General features: G+C 52.5%; 1 protein-coding gene across 2 annotated transcripts in view; it reads left to right on the top strand.

The window, feature by feature from the left end:
- The first annotated feature begins 2469 nt into the window (after window positions 1-2469).
- Window positions 2470-16903, top strand: part of Grhl3 (grainyhead-like transcription factor 3) — a 32228-nt gene continuing 17794 nt past the window's right edge. For both annotated transcript variants that reach the window (NM_001415834.1, NM_001415833.1), the window contains 2 exon segments: window positions 2470-2693; window positions 14864-15050. In NM_001415834.1, the coding sequence (NP_001402763.1) occupies window positions 2677-2693; window positions 14864-15050 (204 nt within the window). In that variant the 5' untranslated portion in view covers window positions 2470-2676.

Genomic DNA, 16903 nt, shown 5'->3' with positions numbered 1-16903 from the left:
TAGTCATGTTTCATTTGATTGGCAGAATATGCTTATAATTTCTTAGACAGAACAACCCAGAACTGGGCTGTCCATGCAAGGGCAGTCATGCCAGCCTCCCCTGGCTCTCGGCTACATCACATCCCCAGGACTAGGAAAAGCAGGCATCCAGACTTGCGCAATATCACTTCAGAATCTTGGCCTCTTGAAGCTGTGGCCATGAAGGTCTGTGTTGGCCTTAGCACATGGCCAGAAGGACTCCTGTGACCCTGCACACTTGCTCCTCCCCACATCCGTGGTACCTATGGGGCACCTTCTGGGGGCTTCCTGTGTAAGGAGGCACGAGGACCCTCTGCTGATCCCTAACAACAGCTGTAAGCACAGAGCCAGGACACAGAGAGGGAGAGGACCCGTTTATGGAGCCCAGCAGGCACAGACACGCCACCTGAAATCCCAGCGCACCCCCCTTCCCCCAGCTCATCGAGCATGAGTCACACCACATCCATTGCAACACAGCTGACAGAAACTCTCCAGCCCTTTCACGAGGTGAGTTAGACAGGGAGAAGCCTACAAAGAGAAGTGTGCCATCCTTCGGAAGGCCACGGGCCTGCAGCTCCTCTCAGCACCGTGACTTCGGTGAGCGATCCAGTCACCGCTCGCTCACTCAGATCCAGTCACCGCTCGCTCGCACGCATTGCCTCTGGCTTCACCTGCTTTGAGTGATGGGCCTCCCTGTCCCCTCATCTCATGGGATGATAACAAGGTGCCTGACTCACTTTTGGTATTGACATGATACACGAAGATGGCCCAGCATGAAACCCGATTTACAAAGTACCTCACCTACTGGGAGTCAGACACCTAAGCCAGTGCTGGAGACTGACCAAGACAGACAGGCTTCTGCTCCTATGGAACTCACGTTCCAGAGGAAGGGGAGATAGACACCCGATGATGTGAGGAAATCCTCCGGAAGGGCTTTGCAGGGAACAGAATAAAGCCATGTGAAATCTGAGGACTGGATGTCTGCTCTCACAAGCATTACTGGAAAAGAGCTGCCCCACAGAGCTAGCTGTGTTAGCCATCAACCGTGGTCCTTTGCTATTATCGGGGCTCCCTGGGGGTCACCTTGAAACACTTTCCAATGAGAAAGTTCTTCAAGCCCATCCTAAGAGGGCTCTCCTGAATTATTAGACAGGGCTTTTTAGGGTAAAGTTGCTTTTCCTCTAGAGAATGCTCAAGGTGAGGTTCCCAAGAAGAACAAGCAAAGAATTGGGGTGAGGATGGGGGGTTGGGAGAGTGGGAGATGGGGATGGTAGGCGTGGGCATGGAGGGGTAAAGGTAGCAGTAAAAGGGTAAGCATAAGATTCCAAGATTCATAGCTTAGATTTCCTTTCCTATTAACCCCATGGAAGCCCTCTGTCCCTGCTGGTACTTGTGGGCATTCTGGGTTTACCACCCTAGACTGTTCCCAGCCGATCCCCTACCATCCCCTCACCTAAGAGGCATCTCTGGAGTGCCCAGCACGGAGTCAGACACTTAATGATGACTGCCCAGCTAAGACTCCTGGAGCAGCCATCTTTAACTTTTCCATCCTTTCTGGGCTGGCCAGAGGCATGTGGTCTGCCCACGTCCCGTTCAGATTGGCATCACCCAAGATGGAAGGTTGCCCTGCCCTAATTCCCCACCCCCCCCTCTCTCTCTCTCACACACACACACACACACACACACACACACACACACACACACGGACTCATGCATTTGTGTGTATGTGTGTGGGGACCCCTCCTGAGTAGAATCCAGCATTTTTCTTTCTCCGTTGCCCCAGAATCCAGAGCGAGACCTTGCACACTCAATGCTCAGTAAATGCCCCCCTGTCAACTAAGGTCACCAACTTCAACTCAAGGAGCAGCTAGTCTCCCAGATGACTGAGCAGGTCTCTGACACTCACTCTCACCCTTAGGCGAGTCACCCTACCTCTCCAACTGACATTTTTTGCTCCCTCTCCTGTAAAGGCCATGGGGTCGGGGTGGAAGGAAGAGTTGACAGAAAGTCCATCCTAGCCGGTTACTGGGAGAATCGGGAGAAATCACTTGGCTAACCAAACTAGAACCTGTATTGTTTGTTACCTGAAGGGGAAAGTTCTGGAGAAAAGAGAGGGGACTCAGAGAGAGCTACCTGCCCTCTTCCGTGAAATTTTCCGGGTAGAGAAGGTGAATGTAAAGAGATACGGTGTCTGTGGGGAGATGTTTCTGGAATTCACGATATGAGTGATGAGAGAGACAGCGATTTCCCTTAGAGCCAAGTACCTGTCTGTATTTTTCCTCTAGTTCCCTGGTTCCTTCACAACGTTTGTCTCCTCCCTTCTCCCTCGTCTCCACCCCTCTCACCCCCTCAGCTAAGAAGGAATTGGCCGGCTCCACCCAGACAGCCCCCCAGAGCTCCGCCCCTGCTGGTGGGCCAAAAGTTAACATCTGCACCTGCTGTGGTCTAGCCGCAGTCGGCACCTGTGCTTCCAGCCAATCAGCGCCACCGCCGCAGGGGACCGCTGTCAGCAAAATCTCAACATCCAGAGCGCACCGTCGAGCAAACGCTTCCCCGGGCAGGGAGGGAATGTCTGTGTCACAGGAGAATTAGAGACAAGCGATCAGCAGCGCCTGCGAGCCAACAGGAGCCGGATCGCCGGAACCTCGGAGAAGGAAGATGTCGAATGAACTTGAGTGAGTAAAGCCGCGGATGCCTGGCCTCCCGGGCTGGCTGGGGTTTCCTGCAGAGGGAAGAGCAAGGGAGGCCGGCGCCCGGATTCACACGGCAATTTGTAAGGGTGAATGAATGGGTTGACGATCCTGCCTTGGCGTGTTGGGGCACGTTCAGCTCTCTCTACCTAGAGCTGACTGTTTCCCTGGGAAAATAGTTTTTCTTTCTCTCTGTGCTGAGCAGTTTCGAGGAAGGCAAACACCGGGCTGCCTGAAACCGTGAATCTTGGCATCGCTTTTTGATACTCTGGAGGGGCCTTGGAAATCAGAGACACTCCCGCCCTGGGGAAACTTTCTCTCCTCTTCCCAAAGGGAGCGTCCTGGAGGTGGTTCTCAGAGCTGTCTTAGGCAAAGCGTTGAGTTTCTCTAAAGGTCCTTTATGTTGAGTTGGAACAGTCCCAAGCGATCTGGCTACTACAGTGTAGTGCTGGAATACACAGGCTCTGTAATGACTTTCCCTAGGTTCAAACCCAGGCTCTGTCTCTCCTCCGCTGTTCATTCTTAAAAAGTCGTTGGACTTATCATTTCCCTGGTCCGGAAAATTGGAACAAGAGAGCTGTATAGGGTTCTTCAGTATACCGAATGCTATAAAATGCTTACCAAAGAGAGACAGGTCTGAAGTTCTGTTCAATAACATGTGGTCAGTTTTATCCAGAGGCAGTTCTAACCCCGGGGAAGCCGGGGACTAGATTTCGGTGAGGTCATCTGTATTGCCTGGCAGGATGCAGGTGCGTTCCTGCCCACATCTGGGGTTCAGAATCCCTGACTGGCTGACGCTATTCTCACTGCCAGCCTCTGCTTCAGGTCCAGATGTAGGAGAAGACAGACGTCGAGGGTGTGAGCTGCTTTAACCTGTGGGCAAGGAGCTAGCAGGAAAGGCACCAACTCCTCCTTTCTTCCATTAGCAGTGACCCCCTTCGTTGTTTCCTCTCCTCCTCTGTTTCCTCTCTTCCTCTCTTTGGAGCTTTTCCTCGGGGGTTAAGAACTCAAACACAGGCAGAAGAATTGAGTCCTAACTGCAGACGGGCTCCGGTGTACCCGCCAGCTCTTAGGCGTGTCTGACTCGCCAGCTACATCCACGGTCCAACCGCTGTAGTTGCAAGCATCAGATTTCTTTTTTAGTAGATTCTAGGGACAGTGTTTTGACACAGTTGGACCCCAACTAAAGTAAAAACAGGACACGGTGCTAGAGCCTGGCTTCAAGTCCCAACCCCTGCACTTATTAACTGAGTGACTTCAGGTCAGTCACTTACCCAGCCCTTCATCTTCTGGCCCCGGGGGCCGTGACCAGTGGCAGTACTTCAGGGGAAAAGCGATTGATTTAAAACCTGGACCGTGCTCATAGTGACTTTCTCGATTCGTGGAGAAATCAATAACTGGGCGTTTGTGAAGAAGCTTCCTGCTTTTTACTTTCCTAGACTTTGAACATACACACATATTTGAGACACGGCTCCAACACACTTTGACATGCCAGTTACCGCAACTGAGGCTGCAGAGACTCTGTTCAGGTCACTCCTTAGCGGGCAGGTCGGTGGAAGTTGGCTTACTTGAACAGGTTTTCAGCTTGTGCCCTGGATGGTTTGGGTTTGAAGTCAGATAAGCTGGCCGTAGAGGGCTTCTCCATTCAGGAAAACCTGTACCTGCCGAGTAATTTCAGCCCATCTTTGAAGCTCCCATTTTCGATTACAGTGATTGACCCTGAGAGCTCAGCTGCTCCTAGAACTGGGGAGTTCGTGGGTACCTGTGAGTGTGTATTAGTGGGGGGATAGGAGGGGGGAGAAAGAGAGACAGGTTGTGGGCATGTGTGAGTGTGGGTGCATACACGTATGTGTGTATGGGTGTGTCTTTGTGGTGTGTGTGTGTGTGTGTGTGTGTGTGTGTGTGTGTGTGTTCTGAGATGCTGCTGCTGCTATTGTGGCCTTGGTCTTGCGGTGGCCTTGCCTGGAACATCATCCTAGGCTAAGCAGACATCTCCAGCCCTCAGAGAATAAACAACTTGTCAGCCCTAGGGCAGTGGGGAAAAGTCAGGTCCGCATCTGCTTCAAATCAAGTCATGAGGCTGCCCTTCCTGACTCTCGGCTTCCTAGGAGTGTCCACTATGAACACACCTACCTGACAGGGAAAAACTAAGCTCTGACCACCAGGCCCCCCAACCCCATTCCTAGGCCTTCAGTGGGGGGTGATGCTGAAAAAAACTAGCCAATGTAAGTCAGAAACCAGCTCCAGGCAGCTGGTGGGTGGTGAACACCTGGCCTTTCATGTGGTCAGACCCAGCGCCTGGCACTTCTGCCAGCCACCCTGGGTGCTTCCAGCCCACAGCCTTGCAGTACCCCGTGGCGGAAGCTGGCTGAGAAGCTTCTGACTTCTCAGGAAAAACAACCCCAACCTCCACACTGCCCACCATAGGCCTGGCTAAGTGGGCTGTCTGGCACAGGCCAGAGCCAGATTCTTGGTGACCATTGGCCTCTTCAGACTCTCCGAAGTGTCCTACTGTGTAGAAGGCAGTCCATGAAGGCAGTCCATGAAGTCTGTTGAAGGACGGCGGAGGGTTTCACTACCTTTCATACACTCTTGGTCCATTCTGTGGACACCATGCCTCAGCGCTCTGACCTCTGCGTCCCACAGCCCAGACCCTCTGCCATTGGTAACAGAGACTGGAGAGTGACCACTGAGGGTAGCCCAAGGCTAGAGGGCTCACAACGCCTCCCTCCCCCTCCCCCTAGGCCCCGCAGCACTGAAAGAGTTAACTCAGAGCGCCGCCCCGCTGCGGTTTTGTGGTCGAAACCGTGATTGCCAGGAGCAAATTTTTGTCGTGCAGGAGGTGTGTTATTAAAAGTCGGAGTTACGCTGCTGGTGAATGAAAAGTTAAAAGCCCTCATTAAGCTCGGGCTGTAAAACTGGGCGGAGCGGGGGCGGGAGCAAGAGGGGCGGGGGCGGGGGGTAGTTGGTAACGGAGGCCGTTCTGCACGTTTGCAAGGTCTAGGAAGCAGGCTAGCCCCATGTGGTCCGAACCAACTTCCGAGCCCTATGCCGGGTTCAGACGAAAAGAGCGACAGTGGCCCGGATTCCGGAGACACTGACTGCATGGTTAGACATTCTGGCAAGCGTCGATCAGCGCATCAACTTCATCCTTCTTGGTAATCCCAAAAGGGAAAGAGGAATGGGTGTGTATCAAGTGACACTGATTAGTCAAGATTTCATGAAAGAGCCACGCTCTCATCTGGATCCCAACCAGACTAAAGTTTCTAAACCCAGGCATTAGGTACAAGATGTAGATCGGTTCCCTGCATTTTGTTGTGCCTCTAAGTTCCTTTCTATGCTTGTATGTGTGTTTGAATGTATGTATGTACGTATGTGAGACCTTGCCACTGAGTGTCGTGTCTAGAACTCAAGTAGCTCAGACTGACTTTCAACTCATGATCCTCCTGCCTCAGCTTCTTCAGGGTTGGGATTACAGGTGTGCACCACCACACCCGACTCAAATTTTATATACTTGAGTTTTACAAGCCTGCGTAACTTTTGAAACGAGGCAAGAGAAGAGAGTTATTATTCATAAGACGTAATTATTATTGGCTCATCCAGAGCACCATTCCCAAAACGTGGTTGCTGTGATGGGGGGCGGGGGTTGGGGAGCTCAGTTAGAGCATTTGCCTGGCACGCACAGCTCAATCCCCAGCCCCTGGCTTGTCCTCACGTGGGAACTTGGATATGCAAATTCCTAGCCCTGCCCTAAATGTACTGAATCAGACACTTTGGGGGCGGGGCGGGCCGCTCTCTGTTTTAACAGGCCTTCCAGGGGATTCTGATGTGTGTTCAAGTTTTAAAACCGCTGGCCTGGGAGACTAAGGACGCGGCAAGAAGGCTCCCAGGTCAGCCTCTGACCTGCTGTGTCATTGCTGAGTCTGCCGACCCAGAACCTCGCAGCAGGGTCGCGCCTGTATTGAAGCCCAGAGGGCTCACAGATGGGTGACCCCCCCCCCAGCTCTTCATTCAGTGTCTGCACGTATGAAGCATCGAGAAGAATACCCATTGGGCTGTGGGTGCAGGGTGTGGGTGAGGAGGCGGTGGGGGGGGGGTGCTGGCTGCATCAGTCTTTTCCTTTTTTTTAACTCCCCTCCCCCTCTATGCCCTCTGCCTCCTCCAAAAATTCACAAGGCTAAGGCACAGATCACCTGAGGGGCCTGAGTTCGATTCCCGGGCACAGATGGTGGAAGGAGAGAATGCTCTGACCACACATGACCATGCACAGCAGGCGTGTGCACACTCCTATGCACACGTGTAAACACACATATACATACAAGTCAAGAGTTACTCTGGTGTCTTCTCAGGGAGCCATCAAGAACTGGGGACACTGGAGGATAGACTCAGAGGACAGAGTCACCTTTGTGTCCCCAGAGTTCCACACACTCCGTCCATCACAGAGTGACCCTCAGTGACCGACTGCTAATGCATCAATGCCTAACTGAAAAGAGACAGTTCTCTGATTGAGAGGTGGAGCTCAGTTTTTTCCCCCATCCCTGTAGAGAAAGGGAAAAAAGTCAGACAAGCAGCCAAGGGACTGGGACGTAAGAAAAGAATTCCCACACCGGAGGGGGAGCAGGGGGAGCAGTTTTCCAAAGGGCAGAAAGTGAGTTTCTGGTATAATTAGGAGACGGCATGTAATTACCTCAGATGCAGCCAGCAGTGTTATCTGGAGCCTGCCCACCATCACAGCCTCCCCACCTGGATCCAGAGGAGGAGGCTGCCTGGGCTCCAGCTACTTCTAGCTAAGGCCGGGAAGGGATGGCCCCGTTTGACAGACAGGGAGAAAGTGAGGCTGTTAACCATGCCATGGGCTGGGCTGGCTGCTCAAAGCCAAGCCAGCGTTCAATCGGAGTGATAACGGTGGAACAGTCGCTTGTGTCCTTACAACTAGCACTTGCCCTACACTATCCTGTTGCTAGGGACACTTCACAGAGTCGAGGTAAAACTGAAAGACCGTGAGTGCTTAGTGATCCCTGAATGAACACTCATTCCTTCTCAGATTCTCACTTTCTTTCTCTCTTTTTTCAAAGATGTATTTATTATATTTATATGAGTGCACTGTTGCTGTCTTCGGACACACCAGAAGAGGGCATCAGATCCCATTACAGATGGTTGTGAGCCACCATGTGGTTGCTGGGAATTGAACTCTGGACCTCTGGAAGAACCGCCAGTGCTCTTAACCGCTGAGCCATCTCTCCAGCCCCCAGATTCTCACTTTCATCTTCCCACAAAGGCACAGAGGGGGTGACAGGTGACATGCTGAAGGTCACACAGCTAGGAAGGAGCAGGTTTCCAAGGCTGGAACGCTCTGTGTAGCACTGGGGCCACCACACAGTCAGGGCCCTCCCCCATCCCCCGTCCTTTTCCCCCAGTTGAGAGCATCCCCAGAGAGCCCTCTGGTTCAACGTGGTAGGGCACAGTTCACAACATATGTAGCCAGAAACCCGGATGGTCCACTGGCCAGCACAAGAACCCTGGGGTGCCCCTGTCAGGCTCAGAAAGACCCTGTGTGGGGCTGGCTGAAAAAAATATTTCCTCTGAGAGCAGCCGTCCTGTGGGTGACTGTGAGTGTGATTGATCACTGCTGATGAAGCTGGGTGGCTCACAGCTGGGTTTGGGTTTGGCAAGTCACTGACTGGGTGTATCTGGGTGTCGACACCCAGGTCAGGTGGCCCCTGGAACTCTTTTTCCTCCTTGGGCTTCAGGGAACTAGAACCCAGCTTGCCCGGTCTAGCCTGAACTAGGTATCTCCATAGGGGAGGCTGCTTGCTTTGGCAATGGCCTGCCTCCTGCTCTGCTAAACAAAACACTGTATTACAGAGATGCTTATAACGTGCAGTTACTGACCTCAGAGCTGGGTGTGATGCTTCAAGACTCCTGCTCTGTGGTCTGTGTTTTAGGTCTTACCACCACTTCTTTGGGACATCATGTCTGAGGTCCGTCACTATTCGCAATTGCCAGGATTCTAACAGGAGGAAATAAAATGAGAGAGCGTGAACTAGCAGCCGGGGTGGTGTCTACTTAGTCTTGTTGGGAATCTGAAGTGGCTCGGCCCCAGTACAGCGGCCACTGTGAGTCAGAGTACAGCTGGGATGAGGCCTCGCTTCTCCACTGTCAGCTTCCTCTGCGTTGGAATGTGCTAGAGTCAAGACATGAGGCTGACTGGGTATGAGACAGCTGATACTGCACCCCTCCCATGCCAGGGAAAGGCTCCATTCACCTGGGAGGGCGCACTCACACACGTGCCTGTGAAGTTTGCACACCCCTGCTCCACAGTGACAGAGGTCTAGAGAGCTCCGTTCTCTTGATCTGCTTCCCAGCTCTCTCTTCGGTGAAGTCGAGACACCGGGACACTGTGGAATGGCAGCTTTGAGAAGGCTTCTGATGCCGTGAGCTGGTGACCCCAGTTTCAGGCCCGACGTGTCAGTACCAACTGGTGGCCTTAGGTAAATCGGTAGCCTCGTCCGTGGGTGTTCCTCTTGCTGTCAAACGGGAACAGTCATCTCCTCCCTCCCTACCTTACAGGCACATCGCAGGACTTCAGATATGACAGATGACAGATACGTGCCGGAAAAACACACACACACACTATGCAAATGAGAGGGATTGTCAAATCCTGGACTTGAGGTTCCTCCTCAGTCAGCTGGCCTTCCTTGAATCAAGAAGATACATGCAAAGCACCTGCCTCACACCCAGCACACAGTAGGCCAGGCCCAAGCTGACACCTTTGACCTTGGCTCTCAGTTGGAAGGTCTCGGGCCTTCCCACCCATCTTCCTCCACCTCTTTCTCACCGGTCGCTCTCCAGGGTTAAGGCCGCTCACAGGACCTCAGCTCCTTCACTCTCTTGACCTATTTGGTATTAGCTGTCTGTCTGAGGAGAGGGTCATGTCTGTCTTTGTCCTCCTTGATGACAAGGACAACCCTGTCTTGCTGTCCCCAGGACTGGGGCTAGACCATGGCGGTCACTTGAGAAGTATTTGCTTCAATGGTATGGAATACCATAAGGGCTCCCTGGGCCCTGGCTTTTCCCCTCCACCCCTTGGTGTAAAGGAGACATATTGTGGGGTTCTCAGGCCAGACTCCCAGATCACCTCCTGTCTCCACTGTCTATTCCAGGGTCTTTAAAGTAGGAATAATAACCACCGTGTGTGTTGGGAGCCTCCGCCAGATAAGGACTGTGAAAGTCAAGGCAAGGGGTTATTACACCGTCTCCCTTGTCTTTTGACTTGGCCTGTTCACAGCCCAAGGCGTGGAGGGGTGTGATCATTCAGGGACCTCAGGCAGAGTCTTCCTTTTACTCTCATTCTGGAGTGCTGGGAGGATGATGGTGGTGATGATGGTGGTGGTGGTGGTGGTGATGTTGATGATGATGATGGCCTATTTACAGTGACATTATTGCTGGCAGGCTCATGAACACATTTCTTATGTTAATGCATGTAATTCCCCTAACAACCCAGGAGAGATTAACTAACTCTGCCTTAAAGTAGTCACCCCTGGTGACTCCGTGATAGTACTGCGTTCTCATTAATATTCTTCCCAGCACTTATCACAAACTAAAATTAACTCATCGTCATGTTTATGGTCTGTCTGCTCCAATTAGACAGAAAGTTCCCTGGGAGCCGAGCCTTATCTCCCTTGGACTTGGCCGATTTCCCAGGGCCTAGAAGAACCCTTGGCACGTGAGAAACCTTCAGTAGATCCATTTAACACATGGGGAAACCGGCTGAGAAAGCTAAGGGCCTTCCATCCTCCAGAACATAGCTCTCCAACCCATGAGCTCGTGTTACTTCTTCCCATGGTTCACTGGGCTCTCTGTGCTGTGCCTTGACTGGGATCTGAGGTCATCGTACATGTGGCCCGAGGCCCAGTCCTTTCCCAACTAGCTCTCTGGCTCTCCTCCCACGTTCAGGGGTTCTGTCTTAGACAGGGACACCAACTGGGAAGCTGGGCAGAACCTAGGGAAGGTGACCTAAGAGGATAGGCATCATCCCCTTTGTTCTGAGCTGTCATTCGTTGTGAATAGGCCTAATTCCTTCTTGGAATCCCTTTCCATTGAGCCCTTAGCAGCTCCTGGGATGTTCAGCCTTACCCACCCACTGAGCCCTGCCTGTGTCTTTCAAAGAGCACAGCCCCCAGCTCCTGATTTCAGGATTTGACCCAGAACTCTGCTGACCTTGTGCACAGTCAAGACTTCCAAGAAGCTAATGCTTAAAGTGTGAGGAGAACCAGTGATAAAAGCAGGTGTGAGGGCTGGGACTCCCGGCTCTCTCGGCTCCTGCCCAGAAACCCCTCCTGTCACTGCCTCAGCTTCCCATGCCCCCAGCCTGTGTAGGTTGGAAATTCCTCTGCCTCTCGTGGAGAGCAGGTTCAGTGTATTCCAGAGGAGGGAAATTTCCAGACTAGGAAAGGCATCTAGAAAGGTGATCAGGCGATTCAGACCTGATAGTTGGAGTCCCAGAAGTCTGAGTTCAAGCCGAGCCCCCAGCACTTCCTGGCCTAGTGGCCCTCGGTAGATAATGATGGTTTGAGTCTCAGTTTCCCCTTCTGTAAAAGGGGACGGTGACATCTGTGTCTTGGGGCTGCAGTGTGTGACAGGTGAGGTGCCACCCAAAAGCTGTCGGCACAGTGTCTGCCAGTGGTGGGTGCTAAGGCTGTAGTGAGCGGACTGTTTACCAGGGAATCAGACTTGGGGATCCAGAGGGAAGCATCAGAGACATGTGTAGCCCCAAAAGACTCCCACAGAGAAACTGTTTTGTTTGGGGTATGACTATTGCCTTTTAAATTCTATTTTACAAAAGGGGTCAGAAGATAGATAGTCCAACCAGACTGAGGCTGGCCATTTCCTAGTGGGCAGATCAAAGGCAGAAGTCCAGACATGTGTGTGTGTGACCGGGCTGGTGACACAGCTGACTCTCGGCGCCTACCTCCAAGCCAGCCTTGAGCATTGGTATGGCATGCATACATTAGGTGCTTGTTGTGTGCCGACGGGGTGTGTATGCATGTAGCATCTGTTGACGTGCCAGCCAGGGTTCTAAGCATTTTCTCCAGCGTGAATCAAGGTAGCCAGGCTGCATAACCCTCCCTTACGGTGCTCCTTCAGAGATTAGAAACATTGTGAACACTGGCTGACCAGCGAGGGGAACGGAAGAGGTGGGGGTCCCTCAGCACACACACCCCCCCCCGTTTTTCCCATGCCACCACAGTTAGGGAGTTGCCTATGGCCGGAGCCTGGCAAGGGAGGGGCTGCTCACTTAGTTCCTCTAACCCCAGTGCTCAGGGCCAGTGAGGAGGGGCCTCTTCACACCCCTCTGTCTTGAGGCCTCTTGATTTATAACAACAGAAACTGGGGTGTGGTTCGCTCTTCATGCTCCTTACCACGGGAATGTTTCTTCTCTCCTTTCTCTTTCCTGTGTGACAGTTCCTTGTGCCAGTGAGAAGGCAGACAGTGGGACGGTAGACAGTTTCCCAGACAAAACTGCAGAACTGTCCCCGTAGTCCCCACTGCCTGGGTGAAGCTTGGCTGACGATTCCATTCCCAGTGGAAGCTGTAAGGGAGCCTCAGGCAGCAAGGTGCACACTTCCTGCAAGTGGCTTCCAGAGGTCCTCACCCACCCACAGGTCTGGCCCAGTGCCGGCAACTTCCTCACCAGGGTAGCCTCCCACTCTGGAAAAGACCCGAGTTAGGACAGAACAGTGTGAGCAGTGGAAAGCACATGGCTTGGGAGCTAGATAAGCCTGAGGTAAATCCTGGTTGTGGCTGGGCATGTGGCTCAGTTAGTAGGGTGCTTGCCCTCCATGCACAAGGCCCTGGGTTCAGTCCCCCAGGTCACAGAAGCCAGGTATGGCGCTGCAGGACTGCAATCCCAGAACTTAGGAGGTAAACAACGAGGGATTAGAAATTGAAGGTCATTCCCAGCTACCTAGAAAGTTTAAGGCCAACCTGGGTTACTCAAAGTCCTCTCTAAATAATAATATTCTTGGTTGGGTAGTTGACTGGCTGCTTGATCGTAGGCATTTTCTTCTCTGCTCTGAGCCTCGAGTCTCTACAGCTGTCTGGGGGAGGCAAGGTCACACCCGGATAGTGCCTCGTCAGGGGCAGAGCTGAGCGGGGACAGTCCAGGTGCTGTGTTTCATGGTGTCTGGTGCTCTTCCTGTGACCCTAGCATGGTGCATGGGTCATACCCATGTGACCCTTATAGACCTCCTCGCTCTGGGATGCCAGCAGACCGGAGAACTCCCCACTTTATCTTTGAGCTGGGCAGCCATTTTCTCACTCGTCACCTCTTCCACGCACCCTGGGCCCTAAAATAATCACGAGAGCTTTGCAGGTGACTGCATGTGTACACTCCCAGCCATTCTGCAAGTGGGGTGCCCCGGCTGACTGGCAGCTGCAAGTGGGGTCCCCTGGCTGGCAGCTGCAAATGGGGTTCCCCGGTTTGCTGGCAGCAGCAGCAGCAGCAGCAGCAGCAGCAGCAGCAAGGGTGTTTTTACTTCTCAGCTGCTCTGACAGAGGGAATCAGAAAGTCTTGGTCTGGGGAGGTAGCCCGGTTAGTGGAATGCTTACCAACACAACAACATGGTGACACACAGCTATAATCCCAACACTTGGGAGGCGCAGGCAGGAAGATCAGACATTGAAGGTCATCCTTAGATACATAAGTTTGCGGCCAGCTTAGGCTATGTGAGACTCTCAAAAAAAAAAAAAAAGACTCTTGGGGTGGGCCCAGCGGTTATATTTTAACCAAAAAGTCACATAGTTCTCCCTGGGGTATGTAAGTGTGAGACCACTCAGTATGGGGACCCTGGGAGGTTCTTTCTTCACCTCTGAGCTTTTGCTTCCTCCATGAATGAAAATACCAGCTGTGCCTTGAGAGGACGCTGCATGGGCCATGCTTAGGCTCAGTGCCCAAAACATGTCCAGGGCAGAGCAAAGACAATATGTCATTGTCTTTTGTTTTGGAAACAGGGGCTCAGTAGCCCAGGCTGTCCTGGAATTGCAATCCTCCTGCCTCAGCCTCCTGAGTACTGAGACTGTAGGCTTGCTCCTCCCACCATCTCCTGCTGGAGGCTAATTTTGCAATCATCACTCTCCTCTGAATGCCTCTGCCCCTTTCTTTGAGCCCATGCTAGGCATACAGCTTGTCCCAGGCCTACAAGGCCTTGCACTTTATCTGCGCATCTCAACCCAGTGCAGGACTTCCCCTCCTCTGCCTGGCCACGCAGGGACCTACAGTACATATCAGTCCAAAACGCCACTTCCTAGGACCAGCCTCTGCCCACCCGGCTCTCAGGCTCTGATATCCTGTCCTTTGCTGCATTTTTCCTTGACGTGAAAATGTGCAGGCCTCTTTGTCTCTCATGGTCTCAGGAAACCCCTGGAGGGTATGCTGCACTGTCTGGAAGTTTCATTTTTCTGGGCACTGTTGCCATGGCTCCCCATGGACAGTAAGTGTCACAGCAGCAGTCTGTGGAATTTCCTCTGAGCCCTTCTGAGGTTGGCCAACCTTATGGTCCTTGTGTGGGTTATAAGGAGATCAGACCCAGGTCTGCCCTTTTGGCATTGATCTGTATCTGATTCCTTCCTTTGTCTCAAGAGGCAGAGGAAGAAATCTCCTGATCCTAGGGCTGCCACCTCTGAATTCCTGTCAGTGGCAGGAGCTGTGTCTTGGGGACCTTCCTCTGAGCCTAAAAGAGACACTTCTCACGTGTGTGTGTGTGTGTGTGTGTGTGTGTGTGTGTGTTTTTTCCCACATGCATGCATATGTAGACATGTATGTGTGTATGCAGGTGCATGTGGATATGTGGATACATGTGCATGTGTGTGTACATGTATGTAGAGGCCAGATGACAACTTTACCTTTGTCCCTCAGATGTTCTCCATCTTGCATTTTTGGAGGTACATACCTGGCACTCACCATCTAGGCTAGACCATACCAACCACGGAGGCCCAGGGACCTCCCTGGCTCTGCCTCCCTGACACTGGGAAAGCAAGACCACATCACTGGATGGGTGTACTCTACCTGTATTCTAAAGTCAACTCTTCGTACTTGCCTGGCCAGCACTTTACCAGTTCTCTGTCCCCGAGTGACCCTCCTTTTCTGCCTGCAGTTTCAGGTCTGTGCGGCTGCTGAAAAATGACCCCGTGAGCTTCCAGAAGTTTCCCTACAATAATGAGGATGAGGCCTGGAAGACATACCTGGAGAACCCTTTGACAGCCGCCACCAAGGCCATAATGAGAGTCAATGGGGACGATGAGAGTGTCGCCGCTCTGAGCTTTCTCTATGACTACTATATGGTAGGCTTGCCCCTCAGACCAAGTACACAGTTGCTACATGGGTCTCGCTGTCAGGCCTCGGGGCTCAGCAGCCCCTCCTCCCTGGGCTGCTCCTCTTCTCCTGACTAAACCCTACTCTCAGCCTGAGCCTCAGCCCAAATGTACCCTCATTTTCTCATGACACAGGGAGTCCAGAGGGTCTTCTGGGTCTCATTTCTATACTACAGATCCTTCCAGCTTCCCCGCCACCCCTCACTCCGTGCCACACATTTCCGCCCCCCTTCAAGACGGCTCCTGGAGAGTAGCCACACATCATGACCATGGCTGAAGTCCCAGCAGCCCATACGACCCGCCACCTGGTGTACAGCACACATTGCTTGAATGGATTCCTGCCTTGGCCAAGCACACTGCATCTCAGCGTCCCCGGCAGCCATCCTTTCTGCCCTGTCCCTTGGGTCATCCTAGCCTCCTGCCATCCCACCCGCTGTTCTAACCCCACCACCTGTGACAGCCCTTTCCCTTTCCCTGCCTGGTGTCTTCGTCTCCTTCCAGCCTCTGCCACCAGACTTCCTTTCTTGTCCTCTTTCCGGGTCTTGGCTTTGACTCTTAGGACTGAGTGACTGTATATAGTCACTGGGCCCTTTCACCTCTGAACCAGTTTATCAGCCACAGATTTGAACTCACAACATACCCACCAGACTGCAGTGCCTGTGCCTGTGCCAGACATTGCTAATAGATTGCAGCCCGCTTCCTCGCAGAGCATCAATGAGGCCTCAGAGGCTTTGCTCACCCAGAGCCCCGGACAGCCCTGCCCATTTGAGTATCTGAATTGCCACAGGGAGCAGTGCTGTCCTACACTGGGGAATTGCTCCGATAAACCTGCCTGGATTTGTCCAGACAATGGGCCCTGAATGTGAACATTCAAAGCCTTGTGTAGGGGTCGGAGATGGGGGTGTCTGTCCACCCTAATGGGGGAAAGAAGGTGAATTCCCCACATGACTTCAGAGGTCCAGAGAGAACAAGGTGTACGGTTCCTGACAGAGGAGGCCCCGGGCTGTCTCTGGTCCTCATCCCAGCATAGTTTGGCCCCTGCAGACTGGCAGTCTCTGGATCCTGTCTCACTCAGGCCAGCAGAATGGAATTTGATCGGCTACTCCAGCTCAGACTTATGATAGAAGCCAGAATATTCCATCCATCTTCAGACCCCAGCTTAAAGTTCACAGGGTGAGGCCAGGCTGTAAAATAAAATCCATGCCTAGAGGTCATTTTCAAGGCTGTGCCTCCACCTCCTCGATCCTGTTGTGTGTACCAACAGTTCTCTTTGAGGTTGAGGTCCAGAGGTGTTCAGTGCCTTGCCCAAGGACACACAGCCAATATGTGGTAGATCTAGGAAGGGAATCAAGAAATGGACTTACAGTCTATGTAGAAATGAAATTTGGAGTCTATGCTCCTTGAAGCAGAGTCTCTGACTCTTGGTCTCCCTACCTAGGTCATAGTAGTGACAATAGAAGTTCAGGGTAATGAGAGATGTTAAATTAGAAAGCATTTTGTACAAGGTCTCGCTTATAGGAAGTGCTCTTATGGAAAAGCTGCTGGTTTTGTTTTTAATCTATAGCTTTAGACTTTCCTTGAAGCAGGAGCTAAAATCCCCTATTTAACGTTTGCAGGAATTGAGTCTCAGAGAGGGGTAGTCATTTATCCAGAGTCACACAGCACTTTTAAGCTAGTCTGGTGCCCACTAACGCACTCTCAACTAGAAAGCACAGTGAAGTGCTGCTGTCCAGCCTGTAACCTGGGGTTCCATCTCCGTGGTGGCTAAAACCCGTGTCAGCTTGAAACACTCACTCTTCTCCCAAGCGAGCCAAGGCCTGGCC

This window comes from Rattus norvegicus, chromosome 5, assembly GCF_021556685.1.
Source record: "Rattus norvegicus strain SHRSP/BbbUtx chromosome 5, alternate assembly SHRSP_T2T, whole genome shotgun sequence".
NCBI classification, from domain to species: domain Eukaryota; kingdom Metazoa; phylum Chordata; class Mammalia; order Rodentia; family Muridae; genus Rattus; species Rattus norvegicus.
Note: the sequence above shows the minus strand (reverse complement) of the source record. Positions and strands in the feature narration are given on the sequence as shown.